Below are 22,991 nucleotides of genomic sequence, written 5' to 3' on the forward strand. Positions count from 1 at the left end.
ACATTCATTTTCCTTGGGGCTGGGTCAATTGTGCTACTACAAATGAACAAGCTTACAAACACATGCACATAGTTCCATACTAGAGCAGACTATTCTAAATCCAATGTAAGTGGTCTGCAGGTATGTTGACCCACAGGCCTAACTCCTCTTCCTATCCTTCCCTGATCTCACTTTAATGGAGTGCTCATATGATTAAAAAAAATAGTGTACCAAATTAAATGAAAGCTAGACCATTTTAATTGGATTAAATCTCTTATTTCGTCTCGAGAACAGTCTAGTGTAAGTAGCTGTTACTGAACAAAGGAATGCTGTTGACGAGAGATGCTGGAACAGTGTGTTGTGAGCGAATGAGAGAGACTGCACTTCCAACCAGGAAGAGGACACATCTTCCTACAGCACCGTCCTCCTCACCAAGTTGAGAGACAGAGATAAAAACTATCAACAGAAAATCTGACCCGCATTCATCCTTTTAAAATCCCTGATTTTAAGTCAATTATTCAACAATGTCCACCAGAACGTATCCTGCTCCTTTTCAGTAGCTAGGATATTATTAGGATCCCCATTAGCTGTTACAAAAGCAGTATTTACTCTTCATGGGGTCCTCATGAAACAGGACATAATACAGAACAGTAATGGACAAACAGCTCAAGGACAGAGGTACAGTTTAAGTCGGAAGTTTACATACACCTTTGCCAAATACATTTAAACTCAGTTTTTCACAATTCCTGACATTTAATAATCAGAGTAAAAATTCCCTGTCTTAGGTCAGATAGGATCACCACTTTATTTAAAAAATGTGAAATGTCTGAATGTTAGTAGAGAGAATGATTTATTTAAGCTTTTATTTCTTTCATCACATTCCCAGTGGGTCAGAAGTTTACATACACTCAATTAGTATTTGGTAGCATTGCCTTTAAATTGTTTAACTTGGGTCAAACGTTTCGGGTAGCCTTCCACAAGCTCCCCACAATAAGTTGGGTGAATTTTGGCCCATTCCTCCTGACAGAGCTGGTGTAATCGAGTCAGGTTTGTAGGCTTCCTTGCTCGCACACACTTTTTCAGTTCTGCCCACATATTTTCTATAGGATTGTGGTTAGGGCTTTGTGATGGCCACTCCAATACCTTGACTTTGTGTCCTTAAGCCATTTTGCCACAACTTTGGAAGTATGCTTGGGGTCATTGTCCTTTCTAAGACCAATTTGCGACCAAGCTTTAACTTCCTGACTGATGTCTTGATTTGTTGCTTCAACATATCCATGTAATTTTCCTCCCTCATGTCGCCATCTATTTTGTGAAGTGCACCAGTCCCTCCTGCAGCAAAGCACCCCCACAACATGATGCTGCCACCACCGTGCTTCACGGTTGGGATGGTGTTCTTCGGCTTGCAAGCCTCCCCCTTTTTCCTCCAAACATAACGAAGGTCATTATAGCCAAACATTTATATTTTTCTTTCATCAGACCAGAGGACATTTCTCCAAAAAGTACAAACTTTGTCCCCATGTGCAGCTGCAAACCGTAGTCTGGCTTTTTAATGTCGGTTTTGGAGCAATGGCTTCTTTCTTGCTAAGTGGCCTTTCAGGTTATGTCAACAAAGGACTCGTTTTCCTGTGGATATAGATACTTTTGTACCTGCTTCCTCAAGGAGACAGAACGCGTCTCCTTCCTGAGCGGTATGACGGCTGTGTGGTCCCATGGTGTTTATACTTGCATACTATTGTTTGTACAGATGAATGTGGTACCTTCAGGCATTTGGAAATTGCTCCCAAGGATGAACCAGACTTGTGGAGGTCTTGGCTGATTTCTTTTGATTTTCCCACGATGTCAAGCAAAGAAGCACTGAGTTTGAAGGTAGACCTTGAAATACATCCACAGGTACACCTCCAATTGACTCAAATTATGTCAATTAGCCTATCAGATGCTTCTAAAGCCATGACATCATTTTCTGGAAATTTCCAAGCTGTTTAAAGGCACAGTCAACTTAGTGTATGTAAACTTCTGACCCACTGGAATTGTGATACAGTGAATTGTAAGTGAAATAATCTGTCTGTAAACCATTTTTGGAAAAATTATTTTGTCAATTGCACAAAGTAGATGTCCTAACCGATTCGCCAAAACTATAGTTTTGGAAGAAATTTGTGGAGTGGTTGAAAAACTAGTTTTAATGACTCCAACCTAAGTGTATGTAAACTTCTGACTTCAACTGTACATACATTTAATTTAGCAGGCTATATGCCTGGAGAGGGATAGGGTGTAAGGGGTGCGTATCTGGTGGCAGGGAAGTCAGACACAGGAGAGCAGAACTTGATCATAGCCGGAGCAGTTTAATAGTAAAACCAATGGCATAAGAAATACAAAGTATGGGTACAATAACCCGACGTGCACCAGTCAAACAAAATGTGCACAAGCACTTACAATAAACAATACCACACAAAGACATGGGGGGGGGGAACAGAGGCTTAAATACACAACACATAATGAGGGAAATGAGAACCAGGTGTGTGGGAAAATGAGACAAAACAAATGGAAAATGAAAAATTGATCGACAATGGCTAGAAGACAAGCGACGTCGACTGCCGAACACTGCCCGAACAAGGAGAGGCATCGACTTCGGCAGAAGTCGTGACATAGGGGCTGGTACTGAATGTGTGGCTGCAGACAGATGCTGACAGACAGGTCCTCTGTTTGCAGTGAATGGCCTCTTGGGCAGGTCTGATGGTTTTGGAAGCTTATCAGACAGGGCCTGCTCCTGGGCAGAGGCTGGGTGGGGAAAGGACCAGAGGCAGGTCAATGTAAAATGCACCAAATCCAGTTAGAATTCCCCATCAAAACAATTGTGGTAATAATTGTTGATGTTAGAATTAAATATTGAATGATAGACTATTTCAACAAAATGCCAAAATGTAATGCCAACCCAAAATAGAGTAAAGAAAAATTTAGAAAAATGTTTTTTTCCATTTGTTTCACAAAGATATCATGACATATTTTACATGCATTTTACCAACCTAATGCTAGATGTGTGTATGATTAATTTCAACTCCATTTAAAAATAATATTTTTTTGAAAATTATTTCCCACAAAAATATCATTTAAAAAACTCAAGAACCTCGAGTCAAGAACATTTTGAAGGCGTAATCCTGTGTACCTCTCCTGTATAGAAAATACGTTTCTAGTCATGTTCCTAGTTTACCTTAATAAAAGTAACATTTATTTACGCACGCCATCTGTGCCTGTATAACACTGGTGCGTAAAATGTTCTCCTTGTTTAACCGGCTCTTCAGGTGCGCCTTCTTTAACTGCAAAATCACCCTCCTTACTGTAAATGCTCTCACCTAGCGCCTAGGAGGACTGGCTATCTATCGCCTCTGCTCCTTTAAGGCAATGAGGAATTAAAGCGGCTGCAAAGGCAGGGGAGAGGGTTATTCTGTAGTGCTCTGAGGCAGCGAGGGTTAGCGCATGGACCAATGCGATTAAAAGGGCAGTGGGAAGATGCGCGTGCTTGCCTCTTGCTGGACGGAGAGAGGTGGTGAAGATGGTCTGACTTCAGCTCATCCGGATTGGGTTTTCATTCTTATTGAACTGAACATTGACTCTTTATTTTAAGTTATTTTATTTCTCACATTTTGATTTCAAACCTGATTTTATTTTTCAGTTTTCGTTTTAAGATGCGTTTTTGTGGATTCCACATCGTTATTGTTTAGGTGTCCCCGTTTCACACCCGGAGATTTATTTTAGTACCTACGGTTGCCCGCGTGCCACTACCCTGACTCAGCATCACACCTGGGCTGCAGGCGAGCACTGTAGCCCTCTCGAGCATCCCTTTGAAGAGCAGGGAAAGTAGCAATGCACGGAGGGCCAGCGTAGAGCTGCGTAGAGTCGGATATCACAGCTTTAACCAAGACAATCAGAGAGGCACATATCCTCCAAGCTCAAAGAGGGGTCTGAAAAGGGGAGAGGAAGAGTAGGCTACGAGAGCACCAGGGAGGGCGTTATAGAGAAAAAAAGGAGGAGACGGTAAAGACATTATTATCAGCAGAGAGTTGGACTGGTTACTACAAGCTAGTAGCAAATGTTTAACATTACACCTGCCACACAAAACATCATTATAGGAAAGCAGCTGTCAAAGTGTGCGGAGGAAGACGAGAAAGCATAGCTTGGGGGGATTGAACGGAGCAGGGCATGTGGATATTGGCTGTTATCTTTTTCCAGAGCATCTTAAATGGTAAGTTTAATTTGCTAATTTTAATGTTCATTAGTTATGTCAGTAATTCAGTGAGGAATGTAAAATAGATGAGGGGGGTGGAGGTCACCTGTGTTACACATTTTATGGTTGCCAACAGTGCTAGGGAGAGAGGAACGGGAGTGAAATGTGCTTTAATTTATTTTAACTATACGCCACATCATTGGTCAATATTTGATAGATTCATATAAATTGTGGTAAGGCAATTAAAATATTTTTTATGACGCCTTCATTCTTCAATTGCATTTTTCATTGATTGCTGAGGAAATAAATGTATGTTCGTGAGAGGCTTGATAAAGTAGACGTGACCTTAAGGTTAAAACCTTAATTGTTGTCAGTGGCAATTACTACATCGAATTTAATCATTTTTTACATGGCTGGATATTTATACCGGTCGGCTATGTCAGTCAGTAGTAGCATGGGCCTCAATAATGACTGACGTATTTTATATACTGGACATTAGGTTTAACCCCCTTCCCCTCCCCCATCCAAGCTATTTATTTAGGGTTGTATATTTTCAAGTTCAATGTAAGGTATTGAAATTCGAAAGGATATTAGACACTTGTAAAAGCTTGATCATGTAGCCTATAATTTTACTCTATCCTTAGAGATGTATGATATTAGATTAACATAGTACATTGATTTTGAATAAATGCATTAGTTTTCAGTAAAGTTTTCATTAAACAATGCGATACATTTCTAGCCCGTTTCACAGGTGTGTAGCCAAATGAAGACTTGTAAAGAAACAATAATTGTGTACAAAGGAGATAAGAAAATGTAAGCCACCAGAACCTGATAATGATGCAAAATGGAAAGGCACCCCTGTAGACACTGCAGACAAATATGTTTGTTGTTGTTGTCATTGCTTATTGAGATAATGCTGCTAAATAGATTTGAAAGAGCTTGCAGTCCATATATCATGTAACAGAAATAAAAAACAATGATATTATAGAATATTACACACATAATTATACTGTCTCCTTTCATGTGATCAATTCATATTGATTTGCAACCTAAAGATTAAAAGGACCAATAAATGATAGAAAGACTTTCTCTATGCATTCACTTAAAAGGTATGTGTGTGTGTGTGTGTGTGTGTGTGTGTGTGTGTGTGTGTGTGTGTGTGTGTGTGTGTGCGTGCGTGCGTGCGTGCGTGCGTGCCTGGGTGTGTGTGCGTGCGTGCGTGCGTGGGTGGGTGTGTGTGCGTGCGTGCGTGTGTGTGTGTATTTGTGTACTGTGTGTGCTTTCATAAATCTATGAATCTGCAATGTGAAGCTGATCGGTGAAAGCAGTAAATGTATACAATTGATTACTTACACAGGATGAAATAAACCATTATTTACTGGATATAAGGGGGTTATGAAAAGGCTGGGTGTGTATGGAAAGGGGAGATGGAGACTGAGAAAACACAGAGGTTGAAGAAGGGGGGGAAACGGAAAGAAAATATATCTTCTTACAAACTGTACAAGCTGACAAGATGGGGGCGTTGCAGATATTTTAAGTAAACAGGGTAGAACCTCTGGTTGTGGTTATGTCGTAGAGGGTCGCTGAATTTACCGCATCAGGCAAAAAGGGGGCATTGGTGGTTTGGGATTAACCCATTGTGGCACATTGAGGGACATTCATTTTATACCAACGCAGATGTGACAAGGTGAACCCAACCCACTTGACAAGAAAATCAGTGGTTCCTTTCTACTTCCTTGTTTCACTCCACTCCCCTCCCCCCAAAATAATATTAAATGATACATATTTGACTATCTTCCCTTTTTCCCTTGTAAGGGTATTCTCAGTCAGCTGCTTATTGACATCCAGGTTAGGCTATTCCATCTCTACTCCACATAATATGGTATCTCCCTCACTCACACTGGCTTCTGTGGAAACTTGTAAAATAACAATAAGGATTTGTGATTAATCATTATAATTGTGCCGTGACATTAGATCAACTGTCAGGCCAGGCTGGATCCATATATAGTTCCAGAAGCCTTATATTGGCAACCTAATATAAGATTAGAATAGAGGGTACATGCAAACATGTATTTTATTATTTGGAAATGGCTTCACCCTTCTGTGTTCTTCTATTGTTATCTATGTTGTTCCTTTTTGGACGATGGGTATAGAATGCAATTGGAGCTGGAATCTTGTTTTATTTTGCTGCACTGTATTTCATTGTATTCTGTGGTTGGATTTCTGAAGATAGCGATTATCATGATAATGATGAGGTCTGTATTGACTGAGCTGAGCTGACAATGGCAGAATGACGACCTTGTAGTTAATTGTTGCTTTTTAGAGTTAGGTTTGTCTATGGAGATCCTATTAAATTACTATTCTAAATACCAAATTCGTATTCTAATTCCTAAATCTACAGGTCTATCACATGTTCACTGGCCTGTCTCTATGGAAACCTCCATTATGGGTGTCAGGAAAGTGTGAGTTTGACTTAATAAGGCTATACACTGGGTGGGTGACCGGGAATTGCTTGATAAGGGCCCAGCCACTTCCTGTGCCCTTATTTGGCATATTCTGGAATAATGATAATTGAGGGAATTATACCTGAATTGCACAATAAAAGATACAGCTAAAATATATAATTTTTGAGGGAACTGGGCCAGTAGATTCGTTTTCTCTGTTGTAATTAGCCTCCAAATACAACATTCTACAGGTATGATATTTATAAGCCTTCTTTAAATGTTTATTCTGGCCTATTTAGACATTGTGCTCTCATATTAACTCCATTTATACATATTATCTTAAGATATTGGGATTTTATTTTGAACCATTAAAGCATTTATAAAACATGAATTAATAATGCAATATGGAAATTAAAAAATGTATTTATTTTGTGTACTGTGGGTTACCTTTTATAATTTTTATTCAAATTGAAATGTAATTAAGAGATAAAGTAGGCTATAATAGTTATGTTTAGATGGCTGAGGATTTTGCCCTCTAAAAGATGCCTTAAGGCAAAACCAATCCAAGCTCCAATTTTGTTTTTAAATACATTATGCGGCGAGGCAGCTCACACAGGGCCATTATTCATGTGTTGCATGTTTTGTCACAATTGTTTTGAACATTCATTTCAGGACGGGTGCCCGACTGAGCATTCTGCTCAATGCATTGTCAATGAAGATTTAATCAAAAGTGCATTACAGTGGCTTGGAAATACAATGACATTTCAAATGGTGCCAAATAATTAGTAGGAAAACCCTTTGTTAGATTGACTTTAGATGTAGTATAATGCTAGCTAGCTAACTAAGATTGAGGGGAGAGCACCGGATTTTAGCCAACTAACGTTAGCATTACTAGCAATTTTTTTTACCAACTTTGCTAGCTAATGATGACATTGCCATCTGTCTAAAGAAAAATGACAACATGATAATCATGGCGAAGTTGTTTACTACTAAATATTTGCAATGTCAATGTATTTCCAGGCCACTATAGGGTAATTTAGACAAAACAGTCATTCGCCTCCGTTCAGAATGACTGGGCAGCTTTTTGGGCACCACTATGGGGGAGAGCTGCTTGAGAATGTTCATAGCAATGGGAATTCTGAACAGAGGCGAATGACTGTTTTGTCTGAGGTGTAAAACCATAGATTTCAGCACAATGATTGAGAGACAGACCTGAGCAAGGCCGTTTGAGATGGCCTATACCTTCTTTGGTCTTACACTAAGGTAAATAGGTCATGTACACTTCTCATGTACACATTTCTATCTCAATCAAAATGCCCTTCTTTCTCATTGTCGAGGGATGATTATGTACAACATCCTTGTCAGAAAAGATAGTCCTCGTAGGGCATCTAAATAGCTGCCAACATCACAGCCCGCCCAGTTAGCATGACAACACATTAGGACCCTGAGAAGTAAAATGCAATGGAGACTGGGGGCAGATTGATTTGACTTAACTTGGCTGAGAGGAGGAACCTGTGTTTCAGGGGAGTTAATATGCTGGGGGCAATTAAGGCAGCGCACTGATTTAGAGATCCATCTGTTCCATTATAGTGAGGTGCTCCTCTTGTAAGACTTATGCCCTTGAATCCTCCATATCTATTTAAAGATCTTTAAGACTTACCGTCTTTTGGTAGCAGTGGCCTCATGCTGGCAATTGAGGAGGACTTAGATCTAAATCTAAATCAGTATTATTTGTTTAAACCTATTTCCAGTCAGGGAACAGGGTCGTTCCATTTGATTTCAATCACTTTTTGACCGCACCGCTTTTCATTTGAACAAAATGTTCAATCCATATTTGCCCATGGTAGAAGTGGTAAGAAAGTGACTTTTCCAACTTGAATGACGTAATTTATGAGACAGATGTGCAGATCATTTAAAAGCTTACAAACAGTTGTCAAACTATTTTACAATTTCTTGAAAAAACAATTTTCAGCCAAAACATGACACCCACACTCAAGAGTATGCTGTGTCTCAACCAATGGCGGACACAACAGAGACACCTCAGAGGATGTAAAATAGGGTCTAAACTACATTACTGATGTTAAAGGTAAAAAGTTTAAAACATTTTTTTCCAAGAAATTATATAAGAGTTTGACAATCTTGTTTGTAATTGTATTTATTGAACCCTTATTTTACCAGGTAAGTTGACTGAGAACACATTCACATTTACAGAAACAAACTGGGGAATAGTTACAGGGGACAGGAAGAGAAATTATAGCAAACTCAACTGTTTATCTTTTCCAGTGATGAAGATATGAGGGTCTCAAGGTTGGGTGGGGTATGCTTTGAGCACACTTACATGTTTGGTCAATCAGGTACAAAAAGTTACTTTCTGAACACTTCTACCATGGGCAAAAATGTATATAAAGTTCATTTCAAATCAAATGGGGTGCGTTCAAAAAGTGATTGAAATCAAATGGAATGACCCAACAGTCAACTAGGTATCCGAGCAGCACGGTTGACCTACCTATGAAAATGTGTATAGTAAGGCAATAAAATATAGTCGCTCTGTATGCATTGATAGATACATATCTGAGAAGTAGATGTGAGTTCAGTTCAAACATGAATTCAGCACTTGTTTAAGGTCAATTGTTCTCTAGAGTCGTTCCCCTTTGAGAGGGTGTTTGCTGGTGAAAAGTGTGAATGGTTGCGTTGTTGTTATTCCTGAGGAACTGTTACTAATGGTAATGTCTGATGATGGAGACCCTGATGTGTAGTAATGGATCTCCCAGTTCACACATTCTGACTGCATAATGAAGATGCCTACTAAAGATGTTCAGCAACCGTCTTGCAGTCTAATTAGTAATGGGGCATGGGAGACTCACAGGGGTGGTGGTATGTTTCACTGAATGTAAAATCTAATTACAAATCAGACTCTGTATCCTTAAGGATTCTGCTGAATCAGAACAATATAATTGCATGAGCACCATGTAAATGTCTTTCACATTAATATGTTAACTATACTGTTTAGCATCGGCTGGGGGAAAAATCTCACACAGATTTACGTGTTTGATCAACCGGGCAAAGACATGACATGTTATTTTATGTAATGTTATTTTAAAAGGCTGAGCACTTAGAAAAGTGGCATGGTGAAGGAACAATGAGACTAAAGCAGTTTTTAGAGAACACTGACAAAATAAATACATGCACTAACATTCTACCTATGTCTAATGCACATACTGTGTGTTGGATTAGGACTACTATATATGCGTGGTGTGTATATAGAGCTCAAGTATGATGTAGTGCAACTCATAAGAGTGCAGTGAACAACAGGACAGATGTTGGAAGAGTGGTTGATGTGGCTAATCAAATCAAATTGTGTTTGTCACTTGCTTTGTAATCAACAGATGTAGACTAACAGTGAAATGCTTACTTACGGGCCCTTTCCAACATTGCAGAGAGAAAAGAGAAATAATAGAAAAGTAACAGCATGAGGAATAAATATACAAAGAGTAATGATAACTATTCACAAAGTCACAAAGATCACATATCATTTTTGAGGGACAGAACTAATCGGTCACTTAATCTAGTACCCAAATGCTCATGCTTTGAACTACACAGCCATGGGAATTAACTGGATGGATCCCTATATGCCCAATGCACATGTTTGCTCTGGTACTGTATGGATGGATTACCTTGGTGACTCTCACAGTGTGTGTCTGGATCTCTTTGAGCTTGGCAGGTTGCTCACATTCCATCTGCTTCCCTTTGTCTTATTGATCTACACTCTTTTACCTTTCTTAGTGTTGATACTATGTCCTTATCACAGCTAAACTTCTCAATCAGTCATTCTGTAAGATGCAAATACTGTTTGTGTTCACAATATTCAAACTTCACATCTGATTTCAGAATACAGAGAAAGAGACACAAACAACAGTGTATGAATGAGCCTGCATTCAAATGAATTTGGATCCGTCACCAATTTGATGTTTTAATATGCAGAGTTGCACCTTTAAAAAGAGGTGGATCATATTTAAAGAGTCCCCAGGAATCAGTAACTTTGTGAATGTTGGCAAATGTCTCATTAGAGTGTTGCTAGCCTGAGCTTTATTATGTGTTGCTTTCCCTCGCTCTCTATCAGCCTTTCCCCAGAAGTGATTATGCTAATTGCTGTTTGATCAGATGATTAAATTATAATTCGATTAATCCGGAGTACTAAATGCTCTGAATACATTTGCTTCTGCTTGGCTGGCTGGCTGGCTGGCTGGCTTTACAGAGCTAACGTTCCCTGTCACACGGCGAACACACAGGAGAAAGGGACAACCCTAGAGGAGAGAAGGAACATTACATTTTTTGGAGGGATGGTGTGTAGTGAGGAAGGGGGATAACAAAGAAAGCAAGGGCAGTGACTGAGAAGAGAGAGGAGGGGGCAGGTTGGCTGTGGGGTTCTTTAGGGAACACATGCTGGGCTCCTTAGTGTTAAATAAATATGTTTGCTTTACGGATTGGATGTGATAAATGTTTAATATGTTTATAAAGATTGTCAAATAGGTCTGGAGTATGTAAGTGAGTGTGGCACATAGCATATTTAAAGGGCCCTGGTTATGGTGCAGCTAATAAGATGACAGGAGCCAGCTGTTGTGACATTAGCACTGACACACTTCACAACGCCAGCTGTTCATGACTGAATTCTCTTTGACAACAGTGGAATGTGGATCAATGGAAGTAACAACAATATGTGATGACATCACTTCTGGTGGTTTCTCAATTAGTGTTACATCACTGACTAACAATAAATGGGGCGTTTGCAACATATTTGACATTTGCTACATGATTTATGATCACCTGGGCATCACCTGTTCACCTATTTTAATTTTCACTAGAATTTCTCCTCTACACTGTAGTATGTGTACATTTGCCACCACTCTGGAAGATCTCTGGTCAGATTTAGGTTAATTGTTGGAGGAGAACAGGAAGTAGTTGAGTTCATGGATGGCAGTAACTGTGGTCAGTCCATCATTAATTCTGCAGATGTGTAATCTGTCTCCTTCCAGTGTTTGTCTATATAGACAGTCATCCATCCATCCATCATCTAAATAACCCTCAAACTGCACTATCAACAGTATGTAATAAACCTAATTACTCTAACTTTGTGTGAGGAAGCTAAGCAGGGTTGTCTGTCAAAATACTGTTGAGCCCATGTGCTCTTCTTGACCTGGGGTGTGTTCAGTTCAGTTTAACGCTTGCTACGTTACGTGACGGTTTGTACTGAACGACACATTTCTCCAAAATGCTGCGTTCTTTAACAGCCTTTGAGGTACACTCTATGTACAAATGTATGTTGACACCCCTTCAAATTTGCAGATTTGGCTATTTCAGCCATGCAGCCATGCAATCTCCATAGACAAACATTGGTATTAGAATGGCCTTACTGAAGAGGTCAGTGACTTTCAATGTGGCACCGTCATAGTGTGCCACCTTTCCAACAAGTCAGTTCGTCATATTAAAGGTTCACAGCTCTTTCTTTATTCAACAGTCCAGTGTGACCATGTCCTTCTCATCTAAAATGTTGCCACCCAGCATTGGTTTACTTGGATGTCATTAATTCAAGATGGTCTAGCATCTTGGCATTATCCCTGTAGGTTTAAGCAGTGGTTTAGTTTAGTCTACACACATTGACTTCCCCTTGCTCTCCCCTCTGCCGCTCACAGGCTTTGACAAGGGGATTAGCTCCAGCTTGCCATAAATACATCATGTTGTTTTAATTTCTGTTCATTTGTTTGTGGAAAGTCTACCCAATATGAAGAAAATGCTGCACTCTAAATTTCTTGAGAAATTTGCAAAAAAACCTTAGTATTCCCTCATTGGCACAGATAGATTGAATCAACCTAGAAAAGTCTGGGCACTGAGGAGGACAATCATTGAGCAATTTTAAGAACTTGGTATTCTCATAAGAGTAGTTATAACAACAATTGTTTTCTGCCATCCATTTGATTGAATATACAAAAGTGTTTGCTCGGTTAATGCCTGTAGACTACAGCAAAAGAGGACTGTGCAAGCCTTCATTCTCATCGACGGGGCTGTAGTGGAACAGGTTGAGAGCTTCAAGTTCCTTGGTGTCCACATCACCAACAAACTAACATGGTCCAAGCACACCAAGACAGTCGTGATGAGGGCACGACAAAACCTATTCCCCCTCAGGAGACCGAAAAGATTTGGCATGGGTTGTCAGATCCTCAAAAGGTTCTACAGCTGCACCATCGAGAGCATATCACTGGTTGCGTCACTGCCTGGTATGGCTACTGCTCGGCCTCCGACCGCAAGGCACTACAGAGGGTAGTGCCTACGGCCCAGTACATCACTGGGGCAAAGCTTCCTGACATCCAGGACCTCTATACCAGGCGGTGTTAGAGGAAGGCCCTAAAAATGGTCAAAGACTCCAGCCACCCTAGTCATAGACTGTTCTCTCTGCTACCGCATGGCAAGCGGTACCGGAGCGCCAACTCTAGGTCCAAGAGGCTTCTAAACAGCTTCTACCCCCTTGCCATAAGACTCCTGAACATCTAATCAAATGGCTACCCAGACTATTTGCATTGCCCCCCCTCTTTACACCAGTGCTACTCTCTGTTATTATCTATGCATGGTCACTTTAATAACTCTACCTACATGTACATATTATCTCAATTACCTTGACTAACCGGTGACTCTGTACCAGTACCCCCCTGTATATAGTCTCGCTATTGTTATTTTACTGCTGCTCTTTAATTACTTGTTACTTTTATTCATTTTTCTTATTCGTATTATTATTATTATTTAAACTGCATTGTTGGTTAGGGGCTTGAAAGTAAGCATTTCACTGTAACCTACACCTGTTGTATTTGGCGCATGTGACTAATAAAATGTGATTTGATTTGAAATAAACTCTTTCTCCACCCTCTAGTGTTCATATTGCGCAACGAAACAGTATTATTTTTACCCTGGTACTTTTTATTCAGCTGTAGTAGCAGCAGAGGGAGCTGCTATAGTTTGGTATATACTGTAATCCCCCATCAGATTCTCTCCCTCCTGTTAGTTCATCAGCAGCATAATTCAGACATCAACGTCTGGAGCGCTGACATTCTCCCTACTGAGATATGCTGCTGCTGCCTCCTCTATTAATGAGACATCCACTCTCACTCGTTTAACACATGAAAATAAAAGTAGATCTAGAGAGGTGCACCATGGGGCTACGCTTTACCATATCCTACTCCTCTGACATCATACAATGGATCTGTCTTTGCATATCACCCGTGAGCAGAGCAGAGCAGACAACGGCCCCTTCTGTCATGTCCTGGTTAATATTCATGAAAGCAAATTGGGAGACTGTCATTTGGCAAGTTCCTGTACAAGCCCTGTGTATAGCCTCTGGGCAGAAAGAGGAGAATGCTTACTCACATTGGATAACCCCCCTCATTGCCCCCTACCCTGTTTCCTTTCTTCCCCTGTGTCCTGTCTCTGCTCCTGGTCCCAGGCCACCCCCCAGGCATAGCACAGAGGGCCGCTTTAATTACCAAGGGTTCCTGGCTGACAGAGCCTGTCACAGTGCAGCAGCTGCCCGCCCCGCCCCACTCTGCCCCGTGTGCCTATGCCCACTGGCAGCCCTGACGACAGGCCACTGGCTCACCAGACGTGACATGGGTGCCCTATAAAATACTTGGACCCAGTTGATCAATCCACCCTCCCAGTCTCTCTGGATTTCCATATTTCTCTTTTTTCTGCTCTCAATGTCTGTCTGTCAGATGAGCTCATGATAAAACGATGGTAAAATATGGAATAGCACCCATGGATGAAGCACAATTTAAACAGTAAACTTCCAAGCAAATGCACGACATAAACTGTACATGTGGCTGTATTCATTAAAGAAAGTGGCAGTAAGGGGTTAAAGCATGCATACATGTTGGTGTTTGTCCCATCAGCATCGATTACACGTTGAATTAAACGAAGCGCCTCGGTAGTCCTGAAAGCCCTCTGTGATGGCTGATTACACCTGCCTGTCAGCTGATGAATTCTACTGCCTTTGATTGATCAGCTTCACTCAAAGTGTGAATATTCATATTTATGTTCATTTTCATGGTAAATCTGTTATGTAAACATTGTTTTTTTTTCACACTGTACCTCTATGTTAATACAAGGGGCTGTTTTGTGTGCAGATAATAATCATACTCAGCCTTCCATCCAAAAATATTCCATCTTGATGTTCGTCCAATCGCAACACAGCAGTTGCATAATGACAGCGTGATTGAGAGTTATTTTCATATTAAAATGAGAGAGGAGCCATTTGGTGCTATGGAATATTGATGCTAATTGGCATCATTTCAATATGGAAGTAAATGGATAATATAATAGATTACAAATGATTGTTGTTACTCTCAAGTGGTACACTTTCAGATTTACTGCTCAATGATGGTTTTCATTAGATGTTTTCATATTAGCAGTATTGTTTTATTTGACCAATCTAGTGCTATGATACCACTTATTGAATGGAATGATTAAGATATCATTCTCTGTACATATACATTCATTATTTCATACACTGCTCTGTTCAGTTGCTTAGGAATTAAACATGCATTCACAGTAATTGTACACTGAGAATATTCCCAGGTGCATGAAGCTACAGTACAGTAGTTGCTAGATACAGTATGTGGACTTAACACCAGGCATCATTTGCCTCTGGCATAAACATTCTCCTTGTTTGTTTTTCATGGTTGGATGCCCATCTCTGGGCTATCTAACATCTACAACATTTACAAATCTAGGAAATGTAAATCTGTTCAGGGATATGTTTGTGTGTATAAAATGTTCCTGATTTATATTCCCAACTGGAATCCTCCCCCCTTCTCACTGAAAAAGACAGTGGCAATGAAGTGGCCTTGTCTTTTTTCTTCTCCCTCCAGCTTTGCTGATAGAAACAAAGCTTGGTTAATTATAGATGGATATAATACATTATTGAACAGTGTCACTTCTTTCGTCTTTATGGTTCAGCCCATGAAAAATTATGGCAATTACAAATGACCTCTGTGGTTATTTAGTAAGTGGTTAGGTTTGAGAGAAGTTGTTCGGGCATGAGAAGCATGACCCTTAGTGGGGCCTCAGAGGAGGTTGGATGAACCCTTTGTAGAGTAACTCATGTAGAGCTGCTCCGTTAGGAATGGATGTAGCAGTGCAGTGACATGGTACTCAGTATGATTACATCCACAAGGATCTTCTCTGCAGTTGGTCTTATCAAAACAATCTTTGTTATGACTACACGGTGCTAAATTGAGTCGCTTTTATGAGTTTCAAGTTGAATTAGTGGTCTGTTCAGGAGACACATGGTATACACCGTCCAACACAATGCTTACTTGCCCGTTCCTTCTTGACAATGCAACAACAATAAGAAGTAAGAAAATATGAGAAAATTAACATAAAGTAAATAAGGCTCAGTAGAATAGAGGAAATATGACGAATGTGAAATATGCTGAGCCCACTGTCGCTGTTCCCATTTCTTTTCAGTACACAGAATACAAGCTTTTCAAAATGTCACACTCCTTTGATGTACATTTACTATTGTGACATTTTCTGCTTTCAGTGTATAGACTGCATGTACAAAACATTATGAACACCTGCTCTTTCCATGACATAGAGTGACCAGGTGGAACCTATGATCCCTTATTGATTTCACTTGTTAAATCCACTTCTATCAGTGTAGATGAAGGGGCCAGTATCCCTGAATGGGCCAGTATCCCTGTGCAACGCTTTTGAGTCAAATTTAATAGAACGTTTTGTTGTTTGGGAATTGTATTGGACAGTGTTTTTTTCTGTATGAAATGACTATAAAGGACGTCTTGTGTCGCTAGTGTTATAAATCTAATGGGTGCTGCATCTGTTTTCGTTCTCAGCAATTGGCTCAGATTGCTCTTGATAAACCGCCAAAGATCTGTAACACTGAAATGTTTGAGACAGAGAATTTTAGAAAGCCGTCAAATATTATATTCAACATATCTTACGTTTTATCAATGCAATTGGTATTTTAATAGTTTCTAAAATATGAACATCACCACCAATTATTGATGAATTATTTAAGACACCTACACATTGATGGTTTCAGAGGATTTTTCATTCAAATGACTTGGCACACCTACAGGTTGGTTTTGATCTCTCCCTCATGTCTGAGGCTGTATTATCAATATGCCACAAGGAAGGGTTCTACTTCAGCCCCAGCTGCAAAAGGGAATGAATTACAATTTGATATGACTTTGATGTATTCTTTTCAATTGAGTCTTTAAAGCAGCTACACACCCACACATAGCAATAAGAATTTCACTCCATTTTAAAAGATTTAAACAGGCACAACCTTGATAGAACTAGTCTTTTTTTTCTCTCAATCAATGTTATTTATTTGTTATTGGGCAAATCATGATGGGCTTCAATGTGTAACAGGTGCGTTTGTACTTCGTAACTCTCCTGCGTTGTGTTTTTAAAGAAAGTCCAGCCAGTGGTCCCAGGTGATTGGTGTTTATTCTGACAATAGACACAAGGATGCACATTATGTTGATGGCTGTAGATTCATGATTCATCTGTTAGCATGGAAATAACTGTGAATTAGCAGAGAGCTAATGTGACCATTACAATAAGAGCATGCTAGCTAACTCACTCTTTCAACAATAACATAGAAAAGCACATCCCAGGATGCCCCCAATATCTAATAGGTACCGTACACATATGTATGTGCGTGGGTGTGTGTATATTATATTAAGAAATGCACACATTGTAAATATGGAAATATGGAAATAGATTACAGTATTTCAGAACGTGACCTACAGTTTGCATGTCAAAATCAGACTGGCAAGAATTGACGTTTCCAATCTCCCCCTTTCTGCAAGCGTAGCCAATGACATTACCACTGACATCTGACTTAAACCAACCAATTAGAATACATAAACATTAAACACACATTTCTGCAGTGGCAAGTGGAAACATAATTAACTGTGTTACAAATGGATAAGCCTAGGTCCATCATAGACAACATTCAAACCTTCCTGGAGCTATGTTGCAGATGCTAGTACCACAGAAACAAGCTAGAATCAATCAGAGATAGAGGATAGAGAGAGAGAGAGAAAATCAGTGTCCTGGGTAGCCCTCTCTGTTGGAAGTCATGGGCGTCACGCAGCTAGACTCAGGATACCCCTAAGTGTCTGTGAAAGCATGTGTGGGTGTGCGTCATGAGTCATCCCTATCGTCTGTCCTCTGTGTGTACGACTGCCATTGACAGATTGATCTATCTGAGGAGGCTAATGCTCAGCTAGCGCCTTCATCACCTACTAAGGAATGAGCTCAGTCACAGCCAGGGATTCTCTCAGGCCGACTCTCTGCCATAGAAATACAGTTATGAATGAGCCACAGGTTATACAGGATTGTGTTTTTTCCCAGTTCGTTGTTTTCGTTAATGCCTTCTACAGTAAATGGGGTCAATTGATAAGTCAGAGTGGCTACCATTTGATCCCAACTTACTTCTGGACTGAACAGACTCTTAAATCAGGGTAGATCAATTATGGAAGTTTCGATAGAAATGTATAAGTGCTGACAGATCATTTGTTTGTTCTACATGTTGGGATCTTTTGGTGTCTGTAAAATGTATTATGCGAGAAATGGCGGTGGAAATCCATTTGTGCGCAAATGTTGATATAATAATCATGATATCAAAGTCAACTTGGAGTCATACGATGATGTGGCGTGTGGTCCTTCCACTACGACTCGGAAAACCATGCAGTTTCTTAGGATACAGATGAAATAAGTTGTGATAAATTTCACAGAGTGGTGAAAGTTCATGGTGGTGAGGTTTATGCTCCTTTCATATCGAGGGTCATGGCATGATGATCAATGCTTGACTGCCGTTTGACCCCCCCCCCCAAAAAAAATCTTGCTCTTATCCATAATAATATCATCATGTAGACTAGCCTACCTGCACAGCCTGTCCACACTGTATCTGAGAGCTGTTGACTAGAGAGCACGTACCAAGACCAGAGTAGCCACATTTGTGACAAAACTATCGGTAGAGTTGAAAATGCGACAGAAACACATTGAACTTTTTATTTTTATTATGGACATGAAAACTTAAGCCCAAAAGTATATTTTGTGTGCACTACTTGTCATCGCATTGATTTGTATCCTCAACAAGTTTGTTTGTTGCGAACACAACACTGGTGAGAAAATGCACATTTTCTTTATGCAGATTTTAGAATATTCACCTGAAAATCTGGCTCCAATTGGATGGAAACCAAGCTATGGACACTGGAGTCCCACATAATGACTAAAATTTGAATTGGTAGCCTACTTACACAATTTTTTGGTTTTCATTTTTTATTTGTGTGTGTGTGCGTGCATGGTTGTGTGTTTGAGTGTATCTCTTTGCGGGTCAAAGCCCCTGGAGCAGAGAGAGGGTTGAAACCATTGCGATTTGAAACCTTGTTCGAAATTTATGAAGTTCTAAAATGTTTTATCCACAGGGAGGCCTAGATAGCTGTCACTGGTAAGCCATTTACTGCTAGGCACTGACTCTGACACCAGACAGAGATCCAGAGGTAGGCAGCAGGCACAGGGCCATGCTCAGCCAGGAGAAAAGATACACTGAGTGTACAAAACATTAAGAACACCTTCCTAATATTGAGTCGCACCAAGATTTGCCCTTAGAACAGCCTCAATTCGTCAGGGCATGGACTCTACAAGGTGTCGAAAGCGTTCCACAGGGATGCTGGCCCATGTTGACTCCAATGCTTTTCACAGTTCTGTCAAATTGGCTGGATATCCTTTGGGTGGTGGACCATTCTTTATACACATGGGAAACTGTTGAGCCTGAAAAACCCAGCAGCCCTGGCACCTACTACCATACCCAGTTCAAAGGAAAATAAATCGTGCCATATATTATCATTTTGTCTTGCCCAGTCACCCTCTGTATGACACACATACACAATTCATGCCTCAATTGTCTCAAGGCTTAAAATACTTATTTAACATGTCTCCTCCCCTTCATCTACACTGATTAAAGTGGATTTCACAAGTGACATCAATATGTCATGAAAGAGCAGGTGTTCAGAATGTTTTGTACACTCAGTTTATACACCACTCAGAAATCAACCACCTAACGATTAGCACTGAGCCAGCCAACTGATGCTAATTGTTCCCACTTCGTGTTTCTCTCCCTTTCAAGGGAGCTACATAACGACACACACTTTTACATCATCAACACTCCTTTCCCGCTTGTTGCTCCCCTGCTCAACCAAAGCAGCACATGTGTTCAATGCTGTGGATGAGCAAATGGCCTCACTTCAGGGCCTGTTAACTATAGATTTAAGAAGAAAGTTAAGCAAAGTTGCTATTCCTCAAAAAGGTTTTTGTTTCTTATGTTTCACCTGAGGCAAAAAGTTGCACAGACAGTTCTATGGATCCCAAAATGTCTGAATGGGAAGCCTTCCCTGCTCTGCTCTGTGTGCTTGGGCCACTGTTCTCTGTCTCTCTGTGACTTACCTGCTTGTGGTCTCAGTCAACCTTTACTGGAGCTCCATGGAATCCTGTCTACCTACAGCAATAGCCAGGCTAATGTCTGTCTGTCATGTTGATCCCACCCCCCTTAGACCACTGCACCACCCGGGAGACCTTTACTCACAAACTTTATCTGAAAGTTTCAGTATTTATTATTTTAAACCCAATAACATGTTTTAGATCAGTAATCTCAGTGGAAATTTGCTAACATGATTGCCATTGCTAGTTAGATAGCTAGGTAAATCAGTTGCCTAGCAACAAACATCTTAAGAAGACATGTAAGAAGATATTTGAGGAGTTCGTAAGAAAATAAAATCTTAAGATATTGTTGAGGAATTGCACTTACAAATTATTTGATCAACTTCTTATCTTTTTTCTTAAGCAGCTTCTTAAGTTTTTGCATAAGAAGTGTTTTGTGAATCTGGGCCCAGATCCATAACAAAGAATTCATTTGTTTCATCATGGCCAAGTAAATAACTACTGTCTTGATGTATTTAGAAGTAAACATACATATGGATCTTAATTTGACGAGTATTGTCGCAGCAAAATAATCCTGCAGCAACAGGATTTGAAAGATTAGTCACAATTGTAATACTGTTAATATAACTGTGTGCTATGAATTCCATGGTTAGTACACATGGTTTTCAGTGAATTTATGTAAATCATGAAGCTCATCTGCATTTTCTCAGCAGGAAAATTATCAGCAACAAAAAAGTGATCAAATTAAGATCCTACTCCTGTAGTATACCCATTCAAGTCAGTTGTCTTGTCATCTAATGTTTTTGTACTCTTTGTTCTCCTCTCTTGCAGTTTTTAGTGAAGATCTACGTTCCAGCTTATATTTTGTCAATGCATCTCTGCAAGAGGTAGTGTTTGCCAGCACCACAGGGACCCTGGTGCCCTGTCCCGCTGCAGGGGTGCCCCCCGCCTCGCTGCGCTGGTACCTGGCCACCGGAGAGGAGATCTACGATGTGCCAGGGATCCGCCACGTGCACCCCAATGGCACCCTCCAGATCTTTAACTTCCTCCCCTCCAGCTTTAGTAAGCTGATCCATGACAATACCTACTATTGCACAGCTGAAAATCCCTCAGGGAAAATAAGAAGCCAAGATGTCCACATTAAGGCCGGTAAGTGTTTATTTTAAATAGTAGCTGTTGTTGTTGTCATTCCTTAATTTCTTCTTGTATGTATTAATTTGCCTTTGCCAAATGCCACCCCTCTTGCTATCCTCAGTATTTCGGGAACCCTACACGGTCCGGGTGGAGGACCAGAAAGCCATGAGAGGCAATGTAGCGGTCTTCAAGTGCATTATCCCTGCCTCCGTGGAGGCTTACGTCACTGTCGTATCGTGGGAGAAAGACACAGTCTCACTATCCTCAGGTAAGACAACATTCGTATATCTTGGTCAGAATTTTGTTCAATTCCTTGCTTGGACTCTTCAAATCAGCTATTGGATTACACGTTCAATGGAATGATTCGTAGGTGTAGCTAGCAAAATAAGATTTGTTTACACAGACAGTGCAATGGATCGCAAAGTTTCTGAATGGGAAGCCTTCCCTGCTCTGCTCTGTGTGCTTGGGCCACTGTTCTCTGTCTCTCTGTGACTTACCTGCTTGTGGTCTCAGTCAACCTTTACTGGAGCTCCATGGAATCCTGTCTACCTACAGCAATAGCCAGGCTAATGTCTGTCTGTCATGTTGATCCTACCCCCCTTCGATTGGAACCATTCATTGAACAGGTTGATATTGTATATTAAAGGACAACTCTCCTGTTAGACCATTAACCAGCCTCTGGGCAATTTTGCTTTATATTGTGGGACATGTTTTCTTGACATTTTAAATGTGTTTGCTCAAGCACAAAGATCCCTTCTGTGATCCATGTCTGTGTGTACTGGTTGCTAGTCGAGGGCTTTACACTGTTTCTGCTTCTGTAAGGAGATATGATATGGTCTATAATGACTGCACATGAGTTTTGCAGATTCAGACAAGACTAAAAAAGATGCTAGCATCTGGGAAACCTAGAAGTCATCACTTTTTACTGTGTAACATGCATGGCCTTGAAAAGTAGTATGGAAAGCGGAATTTGGACTTTTCTCGTTTTAATTCTGTGCTTAACTGTATAACACAGGGCAAATTTATAATAGCTTGTGGGTTTTTAAGTGAGTTTAGGTCATGCAGTATTGTAGTCCCATGGAACCTTTATTTGTTACTTCAAAACAGCCAGGGTGTTGTAAAGGTGAATAACGTGTAGGAGCACTGATGCTTTATCATCACCCAGTTCTTAGGAGTGCTTTTACATGCATTAAAAATCACCTAGATGGGATTGTTCCCTGTTTATTCCAATAACTATCAAGCCACAGGAGGCTTGTCAGAAGCATCAGTATCATGGTCAGGATCACTGCTCTTTCCTTGCTAAATATTTGATGATGTTCTGATACATGAGCAAATGCGCACCGTACACAGTTATGGAGAAGGTATGTTTACTGCGTATGTTTACAAAGTGCATTTAAAGGTGTGTGTGTTCTATTTCATTACCAGGGGTTTGATCCCAGGTTGTGTGTGTGTGTGTGTGTGTGTGTGTGTGTGTGTGTGTGTGTGTGTGTGTGTGTGTGTGTGTGTGTGTGTGTGTGTGTGTGTGTGTGTGCGTGTGTGTGTGTGTGTGTGTGCGTGCGTGCGTGTGTGTGTGTGTTTGTAAATGTGTTAGCATGAGGTTATCAACCAGGCCTGGAAACAGATAAGTTTGACCTAACCTATTCTACTCTGAGGGTTGCCAACCCTGCCCTCTAAATTTTTCATGAAAGAAGACTTTG

General features: G+C 40.4%; 1 protein-coding gene across 1 annotated transcript in view; it reads left to right on the forward strand.

The window, feature by feature from the left end:
* Positions 1–3,437: 3,437 nt before the first annotated feature.
* The window catches only part of LOC115141882 (cell adhesion molecule DSCAM-like), a 138,685-nt gene continuing 119,131 nt past the window's right edge, over positions 3,438–22,991 (forward strand). Inside the window, exons 1-3 of the mRNA XM_065000380.1 lie at positions 3,438–4,219; positions 20,992–21,309; positions 21,416–21,562. Of these exons, the coding sequence (XP_064856452.1) occupies positions 4,177–4,219; positions 20,992–21,309; positions 21,416–21,562 (508 nt within the window). The 5' untranslated portion in view covers positions 3,438–4,176. The remainder of the gene's footprint in view (positions 4,220–20,991; positions 21,310–21,415; positions 21,563–22,991) is intronic.

Source organism: Oncorhynchus nerka, linkage group LG14, assembly GCF_034236695.1.
Source record: "Oncorhynchus nerka isolate Pitt River linkage group LG14, Oner_Uvic_2.0, whole genome shotgun sequence".
Lineage (NCBI taxonomy): Eukaryota > Metazoa > Chordata > Actinopteri > Salmoniformes > Salmonidae > Oncorhynchus > Oncorhynchus nerka.